The sequence below is a fragment of the Portunus trituberculatus genome, chromosome 21 (assembly GCF_017591435.1).
Source record: "Portunus trituberculatus isolate SZX2019 chromosome 21, ASM1759143v1, whole genome shotgun sequence".
Taxonomy (NCBI): Eukaryota; Metazoa; Arthropoda; class Malacostraca; order Decapoda; family Portunidae; genus Portunus; species Portunus trituberculatus.
The window spans coordinates 12188844-12199533 of NC_059275.1; the positions used below are offsets into that span (position 1 = coordinate 12188844).

The window sequence follows — 10690 nt, forward strand, 5'->3', positions numbered from 1 at the left end:
AGTTTATGAAGTGTGTGTGTGTCTAATAAAAAGCTTGGTGGAAATGGAGGGAATATTTTCAAGTTGCTATTGGGCATGAATGGTTCCCGCGCTTTTGGAAGGACTGTTGCCGTACAAATGCATCCCCTCTATGCTGCAATGCACTTTATCCACGACTTGTCCTGTTATTCCTTGCTCATATCAACTAAAACATAAGAAATTATAGATCCTACATATTAATTTGATTTATACAACTAGCCAGGAAAGTTAAAAGGAAGTAATGCGAATAGTTTTATTTCTTTAAGTAAAAATCCCACGTCTTATAGAACTTCTGCTTTAATCCTGGTTACTGCTAATTATCCTCCCAAGCAGGATTTCCCCCAACAGTAGGGTGGAGGCGAGGAGAGCGCCCCCGAGCAATAGGAGGAGGGTACCAGCAGCGTCCAGCAGGTTGAGGGCACGGACTGGTTGCTTTTTTGTTCCACTTACGCAGCGACTCGCCACGGGCCAAAAACGCTTCTTCCAGGCGTTCATCAGTCCCGTGTCTATGAACTGCAGGATCCTTTGAACGCAGGGAAGAGATGGGAGGTTAGAAATGTGTGTTGATAGGTATTATTATTATTATTATTATTATTATTATTATTATTATTATTATTATTATTGTAGTAGTAGTAGTAGTAGTAGTAGGTATTGTTGTTGTTGTTGTTGTACTATTATTACTGCTGTTACTGGTGATGGTGTCACGTACGTACGTACGTACTACTTCTACTACTATTACTACTACTATTACCACCACCACCACTACCACCACCACTACTACTACTACTACTACTACTACTACTACTACTACTACTACTACTACTTCTACTACTACTTCTACTATGGCTACTACTACTATTATCACCACCACCACCACCACCATCACTACTACTACTACTACTACTACTTATCTGTTTGGTTATCTATTTATCTATCATCTATCCATCTATCAATCAATCTATCTATCTATCTATCTATCTATCTATCTATATACCTATCTATTTATCCATCCATCTGCCTGTCTGACTATATAATTTGGTTGTTTATATCTATTCTCTCTCTCTCTCTCTCTCTCTCTCTCTCTGGTACTCACTCCAGGCTGAAGGCGTCACGGTAGGGGGAGCCTCTCTGCAGGATCATACCGAAGCGAGTGGAGAAGAAGTGGTCGTTCACTAGACTCATGCGGCAGGACCCGTGGATGGCCAAGTCACTCGCGATCGCCATCTCCAATAGCGAAGCGTCCTGAGAGTAATCACGACTCTGATATTAGTACGGTCAGTATTATGTCTTCTGCCTTGCACCTCCACCACTTTCAAAAGGCTCTATATTGGAGTCATCGATGGGCTTTATGGTGTTTTCACGGATCTAGTGACAAGAAGGAGGGGAAGGGAAGGTGGTTCCGATGTCATCATGATAAGCTGTCGGAGCAAGAATATAACCATCTCCATATTTGAGGTAATTGGAGGCTATTTATATATTTTCGTGGTTATTTCTGGCTTTCCTTCACTCTCTCTTAGTCTGGAAAGAGAAGAGTTTTACTGAATATTGATGTGGACACCTTGAGGGAAGCACGGGAATGTGCCTTTGAGAGAGAGAGAGAGAGAGAGAGAGAGAGAGAGAGAGAGAGAGCATTCACACTCTGATGTAATTTTAACTCTTTAATCTTTTATTTACTTATTTTTTGCCTATATCTATTTCATTTGGCCTTTTATACGTAAATTTTTTTTTATATCTGTCAGAAATTATTATTGACTTTTATCTCTTCAACTTTTGTAATGCTGATAAACAAATATCGAGATATTTTCTTCACGTGAATGGTGAAACTTTGCTTTCTTTATAGTGCGAGTATACCCGAGGAGGACAATTGGTCTGTGTGTGTGTGTGTGTGTGTGTGTGTGTGTGTGTGATGGATACTTGTCTGGCGTGCGATCATTCCATGTTGTGCTTTGTAGTGAATGCATGAATGTGTGTATGTGCGTCTCTTCACTGAACGTAAAGCGATCAGCAAGTTAATTAACTACTCAGTTCGTCAGTCGTCACTGTCCTATAACTACGTGTAGTGTTCATGTGCATCAGAAAAGGCACCGTTCCTTTACACAGAGGTAAACAATAGTGAAGATGCCGGGAAGATTGAAAAGGATTAAATAATCCTCAAATTAAGTCATCACAAGGGAGCCCCCTCTAATGAAGTAATTTGTCCTGCTGCTAGGCAACAAAGGCCATATAGCTGCTAGATGTAATTAGTGGGGTTCGAATCGATGCCCCGCAATCTACCACCAACGTGGCAGAATGCGGCGCCTTAATCCGCGTGACCAGTAAGGACATGCCGGGAAGAGAGGCAGAGCGGCAAGTGGAAGCTGATTGGTGGAAACAAGTCTTAACTCCAACCTGCAAGTTTGAGTTCCTGCGCGGCGCCAGATAAAGATTAGAATAAATGATCAAGTTACATAATAAGTAACTTGATCATTTCTTCTAATCATTATAGGAAGCACCCAGCGGTTGACAGGTCCAAACACTGCAAGGGAAACATTATCACCCTTCACCCTCCTCCTCCTCTGTGCATGATTTTCTTGAGGGAAAATTAAATGTAAAAGAATATGTTAAATGATTTACAAATGTATGTATTACAATGATGATTTATGTATTGTAGAATATGTAAAGTGTGAAAAAAAATATATATTGCAGTGATGTACACGTACCTATGTAATGTAAAACGTAAAATTAAAGGAATTAAGAAATGCATATGTTGCACCGATGTACTATGTAATGTGAAATACTATTGGTATATAAGTGATATTATGAAATAAATGTTTGTACTGTAATTCTTTCTCCTTCATATCCTCCTCCTCCGGATTCACATTTTTAATTCTCCTACTCCTTCTTCTTCGTCGCGTCTACTTGGAAGAAAAAATAAAGTTATCAGTGATCAAATTTCTCCTCTTTCTGATTGTCTTTCTTCCTTTTTTTCTTCTCCTCTTTTTTATTCATATTCTTTTCTCCTTTTCCTTTTTCTTTTTCTGATTCACATTCTTATCACTATTGTTCAGACATTTAGAGAGTTTGGAGGATCTGAGGGGAAAATGCAGGTGTATAGGGAGTTGAGTTTATTTCCTGCCCGGTTTTGCAGTTTTTTTCTCCAGGGGAACTGAGTTACCGCTGGTTATGACCACTGTTATATTGGGTCTGTGGCGACTCGTGGTGTGCTATCACACCCAAAACGTTGACTGGAACGCACTCTGTGTCACCTGCTCCTGACCTTATAGGGACACATAATGCTGCAGCATGCAGGATCCGTCCACACGATATTTCCAGTTCTTTCCCTCCCCCCCACCTCTCTCTCTCTCTCTCTCTCTCTCTCTCTCTCTCTCTCTCTCTCTATATTTATCTATCTTTTACCTCGATGTATGCTAGACCATCTTGCAGCACTGCCTGCACGCCGCCCTTGAAGGAGAACACCAGCAGGCCATCCCTCTCGAGGTGCAGGCCTCCTACCTTACCGAACATACTGTTGGGCTCTGAGTACTGATGGGCCGACGAGCGATACACAACCAGGGAGAAAGAGAAAGCAGGAGCAATTAGAAGCTGTTGGAGTGACGAGATGAGGCAAAATAAAGAACGAGCACATCAGAGGGACAACTTACATAAAACCTCGGTTTGAGGACAACTTGAGAGAGGTAAAACATAAAGCATAATGTGGGAAAGAGGATGCTGGAGATGGACTCACCCGGCACGAAGAGGAGAGGAACACTTAAGAGGATATTCATGAATGCAATGAAAGAATACATGCAAGTGATGGGTGTGACTAAAGAAGATGCAGAAGAGAGAAAGAAAGATGGTCTGCTGTGACAACCTCATAATGGAAGTAACAGAGAAGGAAAAGAAGTTAGGCGTTGGTGAGAGAAGAGAGTTAAAAGAGAGTAAAAATAAAGAAAATAAGATTAAATAGAAGTTATTGCTGGAAGAAAAGGTTATAGTTAGAGTGAAAAAAAGAGAAAATCGTGACGTTAGAGATGGTTGCCAGATTAACACAAACCAACACACACACACACACACACACACACACACCTTAAAGAGCTCCTCCATTGCACTATTGGCTTGGTAGGTCCACAGCATGGGGCGCGTCTCCACCATCTGCAGCATGGATGTGATGGCGGGGCTGCTGAAGCGCACGGTGATGGAGGAAATCAACTTGCTGCTGTAGGAGGCGATGGTGATGACGCTGAACACCCACCACCACGCCGCCAGCATCCGTGTTGCCTCCGTCTGCGGCTGCTTCACGCCTGCCGGTAGTGGTGGTGGTGGTGGTAGTGTAAGTAGTATTAGTATAAGTATTAGTATTAGTAATAGTAGTAGTAGTAGTAGTAGTAGTAGTAGTAGTAGTAGTAGTAGTAGTAGTACTAGTAGTAGTAGAAGTAGTAATAACGATGTTCTTACTCCTAAATCTTTCTCTTCCCTCCTTCCTTCTCTCTACTACTACTGCTACTACTACTACTACTGCTACTACTACTACTACTACTACTACTACTGCTGCTACTACTACTACTGCTGCTACTACTACTACTGCTGCTACTGCTGCTGCTGCTGCTGCTGCTGCTGCTGCTGCCTGCTGCTACTACTACTACTACTGATGCTGCTGCTGCTACTACTACTACTACTACTACTACTATTACTACTACTACTACTACTACTACTACTACTACTACTACTACTACTACTACTACTACTACTACTACTACTACTACTACCACCATATACTTGGTTTAGGAACCAGAGAGAGAGAGAAAATGGAGGAAGCATTCGGCTTGGGTGAAGGACTCGAGGGCCACGGTCTATATTAGAAGAGTCAGTGTCCGGCAGTGTTTATCGTCACCAAAACAATGTCATGCTCTCCGCCACACGTTGGGACACTGCCATCCATTGCGGATAGATCATTACGGCCCGCCAAGCTTCTCCGCGATGGAGGTTACTTGTGCTTCTAACGTTCGTGAACAGAGTATATACTACTACTACTATTACTACTACTACTACTACTGCTGCTGCTGCTGCTGCTGCTGTTGCTGCTACTACTACTACTCATATCTATCTATCTATCTATCTATATACATAAATATCTATCTTCTTATCTGTATTTCTATCTATCTATCTATCTATCTATCTATCTATCTATGCATTTGACTTTCTACCTAACTATCTATATACGTATCTACCTGCTTGCTTTCCTGCTTATCTATTTACCTACCTCTATACATAACACAAACACCTCTTCGTCGTTTACTTCGTCAGGTATTGAATAAGAGCTACTTACTCTGGGAGGTGAGGGAGCCGAGGGTGTCGAGGAGGGAGCGGAGGAGGGAGACAGGGCGGGGGGTGTGGCGATACGGATAGGTGCTGGCCCTCGGGTATCCACTGAGGGGGTGGGATAGGAGGACAGTCAACGCCCCTACCAGCGCCCACGACACTAGTAGCCCCACCCACACCTGGAAGAGGGAGGGTGACGGGATTGTTGCTTCAGTTTTGTTGGGATATGAAAGAGTAGAGATGTGTTGTCTTTTTTCTCTCTCTTTCTCTCTAAAGGGGAAAAACAAGACGAAAAGAAAGAATATTTGTAAAGAAAAGACGTCAAGTAGCATTTATCTAGTTATTGTTTTTTAAGTTTTACAAGGATAAAGTGCCATTCGTTCCTTCATTCTTTCATTTGTTTCTCTTCATTTATTAATTTCCATCCTCAACTCATAATTCTTTTTATCCAATTACCTCCGTTCTTCATTCATTCGTCTGTTTCGTTTAATTATTCGTGACCTCTATTCACATACTCGTTTCTTCCGCTCATTTATTAACCTCATTTATCGATCTGTTCACCTCCTTCATTCATCCCCCTTATCCTTTCATTTACTCGACTTCTCCTTTCAATCTCGTAAACAAATATTACCAATCTACCAGCTTCTACCATTCATTTATCAACCTCCTTCATTCATCCCCCTTATCTTTTCATTCACTCGACTTCTCCATTAATTTTTGCACCTCTCCATCAATCTACTCGCTTCTACTATTCATCAACCCCATTCTTTCGTCTCCCTCATTCACTCACGCACGTCCTTCATCAACCTATTTGCCTCCGTTCATTTCTGTATCGCATCTCGCACCTCTTCTCCCACCTACCAGATCATTGAAGGGCATGAGAAAGGTTGCCAAGTCGACGTTCTCCCCGGCAGCAGGAATCATGATGTCCCACGGCTCAAAGTCAAAGGGCGTGGTGAAGTCAATGGCCTTTTCCCGCTCCTCTGTGATGGACGTGGGACCCAACGCCATGTCCATCTCCTGGCGAAGGTGGAAGGATGCATATGACTGTTCGGGTTTGTTAATCTACTTCTATTTTTGACTGGCTGGTTAGAAAAGGCAGGATTGTATGGGAGTTTTAATGCTCTTTGTTTGGTCCGTTGACGTTGGGGAGATATTATAATGCTGGTGAGGGAAATACAACGCGGAGAGGATTATGGGAAGTTTTCGTTTTGTATTGAGGTTCTTTATGTTTTATTTGTGATGGTGTTTAAATGTGAGCAGTAGGTGATAAGTGCAAATATAAACAACTTACCGAAACGAAAAAAAATTAAACTAATCAATAAAAACAAACAAATATAAACATAAAGGTATAGGTGAATAAAAAAAACAACAACAACAAAGAAATGAACTCCCCTCAGTACCATGACGCGTTTTTATATTCATTCTACTTACTTTTTGGTGATTTCATGCAGATTCAAAAACTTGTGTGGGGATTAAAATAGTGAAGACTGTGGTTATTAATCCTCTGACCTTCATAGACCCTTCCTAATGTCAATAAAATGTCTAATCGTACACAAATCTTAAGGTAAAAAAGGGTTAATTAGTAGATTTTTTATTTATGTAAGAGGGGAAACTGGTCAAAGGCAACCCCCATCCCCCCCAACCCCCAAAAAAAGGCCCAGTTTGACGTGATATGAATCCAAGTATACGAAAAAAAAAAAAGGTAGGCAGGATGACCAATTAACCTTCCATCACCTGACACATACACCTGCCACATTTCCCTAATGAGTCAATGCGTCACCTTAGGCTTACCTGCGCCATACCTTCCCTTTCACCCTGATGGAGGTAATTACTCACTCCTTCACCTTGATGTCTACCTGTACAGCCCCCAATTTCACCTGTCATGAGGCCGCATTTGTCAATATCGGGGAAAAAACGGAAAAAAAGGTGACGTACGATAAGGAATGCGTGTTTGTGTGCAGGGAGGGAAGATTACCAAACATGTCAGGAATTAATCAATGTAGTGAAGAAGATTACGGAAGCCAAAAATGAAGAGAATGAGACGTGGATTGGTGATGTAAGCAATGAAGTGTTGCCATCTGTCAGTCAGTATTAGGAAAGAGGAATAGAAAAAAAATAATAAAAGAAAGACGTCTACATGTTTATTAAATATGTGTAAAAGGAAAATGTGAAATCTTTATTGGTGGATGCAATGAAAGACTAACTTACTAATTAACTAACCAAATAATCAACTAACTAACTGACTAACTCACTAATCAGTTAACTAAATTGATGAACAGATAAACGAAGGAAACATATGAGGTTATTGTTTACACATCTGACACTCATGTTAATGTTAAGAAAGGGAAACAAAGATGATTGATATAGAACAGTGATACAGAACGTGTATTGTGAATTATGGCAAGTAGTAATATTAAAAGTAGTAGTAGCAGTAGTAGTAGTAGTAGTAGTAGTAGTAGCAGTAGTAGCAGTAGCAGTAGTATATAGTATAGTAGTAGTATATAGTATATTAGTAGTATTATATTAGTAGTTAGTAGTAGTAGTAGTAGTAGTAGTAGTAGTAGTAGTAGTAGTAGTAGTATAAAAAGACATTGGTGTTGTCACTTTTCCCCTCACTTACATAACTTAATCTCTCTCTCTCTCTCTCTCTCTCTCTCTCTCTCTCTCTCTCTCTCTCTCTCTTATCTTCCTTTCCACTTTTAAGACAGAACGCGAGAACAAACCACTCTCATCTAAGCGAGTAAATCAGGTGATAGAAAAACGTTAATGGTGAAATATTACTCTGGGGTCCCATTCGAGGAGAAACTATTAAAAAGACACTGGGGAAAATATACCTGATTCGTGGAGACATGAAAAAGATGGATGCAGACAATTGTATAAAACAAAGAAAATGGAGGAGAAAGAGAAAGAGAAGGAGGAGTTTGGCGATAAATATATGCGTGTGTGTGTGTGTGTGTGTGTGTGTGTGTGTGTGTGTGTGTGTGTGTGTGTGTGTGTGTGTGTGTGTGTGTGTGTGTGTGTGTGGAAAAACATGCCAAGAATTTACTTATCTTTATGACGGAAAAACAAGAAAGAAATTAAGGTTGAAAATGAAAAGGAAGAAATACAAATCAGATTATCGTATGTAACTAGAAAATTAAAGATGGCGTGAATGTTTTTGATTTTTAAGTTATAGAGAATATTTGAACACCAGGTGCACCAATCTCAGCTTACGATGAAATGAATGAATGGAGGAATGAATGAAGAAAGGAAGGAAGGGAGGGAGAGGAGTAAGAAAGCCAGGTGTAAGAAATGGATGATTTGGTGAATAGATGAATGAATGAATGAAGAAAAAGAAAGAGAGGAAGGAAGAATAGATGAAAGGAAGAAATGGGAAATTAAGAAGAGTTAATGAATGAAAAATGAAGAGAAGTAGGAAAGAGAAAAAGGGAAAAATGACTACTACTACTACTACTACTACTACTACTACTACTACTACTACTACTACTACAACCACTACTATTACTACTTCCCTTTTTTTTCTTCTTTCTTTTCCTTTTCCTTTTCTTTTCCTTCTCTCTCTCCTTCTCTTCCTCTTCCTCATCCTCTTCGCCTTCTTTTCTATACCTCCTCCTCTTCTTCCTGTTCCTTCTCTTCCTCCGCCTCCTCTCTCTCTCCTCCTTTTTGTTCATTTTCCTCTACTACTACTACTACTACTACTACTACTACTACTACTACTACTACTACTACTACCACTATTACCACCCCCACTCCACCCTTCCCAAACACCCCGAACACTCACATAGCGATGCACTTCTCCCACCATGCCGTTCCATCTTCCCTCTGAGTTAATGGAGCCCCACTGGTCATCGTCAGGTAGTTTCATGGTGTAGGAGAAGTTGTAGAGACGCGTCAGGCTGTGCAGCAACTCTATCAAGATCCCAGAGGAGCCTAAGACCCTCCGCCCGTCCAGCTGCAAGGACACGTACGGCAGCCGCTGCGGAAGGAGTGCGGGAGGTGGTACGGGATGGTAGGACAGGATATGTGGTGGTAATAGTTGGGTGGTGGTTATGGTAATAGGAGGAGGAGGAGGCTTAAAAGAAGAAGAAGAAGAAGAAGAAGAAGAGGAGGAGGAGGAGGAGGAGGAGGAGGAGGAGGAGGAGGAGGAGGAGGAGGAGGAGAAAGAAAAGAAAAGGAGGAGGGGAGGAGAGGATATATCAATAGTAGAAACGTTAAAAAATGAAATCTCCCATTGATCTTCCCTTCATCGTGTTTGACTATCACTGAAACCTTGAAATCTATAAAAAACACTGATAATTTCCATGTGACTTTATAAAACCATCCCCAGAACCTTGCAAAACTCTTAAAAACCATAATAATTTCCTAAGAACCTGTTAAACCACCACTGAAATCTTGAAAACACTTTTGAAATGAAAAACAAAACAAAAAACATGAACGTCGACAATGCAAGTAATGAAGAGAGGGCGGTGAAATGTTTGAGAAAGCGGTCCACAGATGGCGTTGGCTCCACACACTCTTTCAATTGTTTGTTTAGTCAGACACAAACATGATTAGCTTGTTTATACGTCGTCCCTGTGTTGTTGTGAGTAGGGAGGGAGTGAGAAAGTGAGAGGAAGAAGGGACTAGAGAGAAAGTGAGGGAAAAACGGGTAAAAAAAAGGTTGTAAGGAAGTAGGAGGGGTGATAAGGAAGGAGAGGAGGAGGAGGAGGAGGAGGAGGAGGAGGAGGAGGAGGAGGAAGAAGTGGAGGAGAGAAGTGTGGGTAGTGTAGGGAATGGTAGGAGAGATGTGGTGGTGATAGGTGGTGGTTGTGGTAATAGTGATATGAAGAGGAGGAGGAGGAGGAGGAGGAGGAGGAGGAGGTTTGGTAACTTAAAATCTTCCCTACAGCGGTGAAAATAAGAAAGAAATTAAAAATAAACAATAAAAGAAGGAAAAGAAGAAGAAATTAAGAAAGAAAGAAAAAAAAAGAACTTAAAAGAACTAGACTGCATGAAACACAACTATAAAAAAAAGAAAGATAAAATAAAGAAATAATGAAGAAAAGGAAGAAGGAAAAAGAGAAAGAAATAACGAAGGAAAGAGAAAAGGGTAAGGACGATAATGGGAAACACGAGAGGTAACGAGTGGTAAGGAAAGGAAAGGAAGAAAAAGGAGAAGAAAGAGACATGATGATAACGAAACTATTTATGTTATGAAGAGTAAAAAGAAATAAAGAAAGGAAGAAAAGATGAAAGGCGGGAGATAAAGAGAGATAAGAAGAAAGAAAACAAGTAAATGGAAAGGAAGAAACACGATGGTAAGATAATGGAACTGTTTCTATGGAACAAGAAAGAAAGAAGAAAGATAGAAAGAAGAAAAGACAAGGAAGAA

General features: G+C 40.8%; 1 protein-coding gene across 2 annotated transcripts in view; it reads right to left on the reverse strand.

Moving 5' to 3' along the window:
- Window positions 1-257: 257 nt before the first annotated feature.
- Window positions 258-10690, reverse strand: part of LOC123507234 (probable glutamate receptor) — a 21390-nt gene continuing 10957 nt past the window's right edge. Inside the window, exons 4-10 of one of the 2 annotated variants that reach the window (XM_045259973.1) lie at window positions 9101-9295; window positions 6178-6336; window positions 5324-5495; window positions 4084-4298; window positions 3415-3540; window positions 1112-1260; window positions 258-541 (exon numbers count right to left, since the gene is read on the reverse strand). In XM_045259973.1, the coding sequence (XP_045115908.1) occupies window positions 316-541; window positions 1112-1260; window positions 3415-3540; window positions 4084-4298; window positions 5324-5495; window positions 6178-6336; window positions 9101-9295 (1242 nt within the window). In that variant the 3' untranslated portion in view covers window positions 258-315. The remainder of the gene's footprint in view (window positions 542-1111; window positions 1261-3414; window positions 3541-4083; window positions 4299-5323; window positions 5496-6177; window positions 6337-9100; window positions 9296-10690) is intronic. The other variant, XM_045259974.1, reaches the window with a different exon arrangement.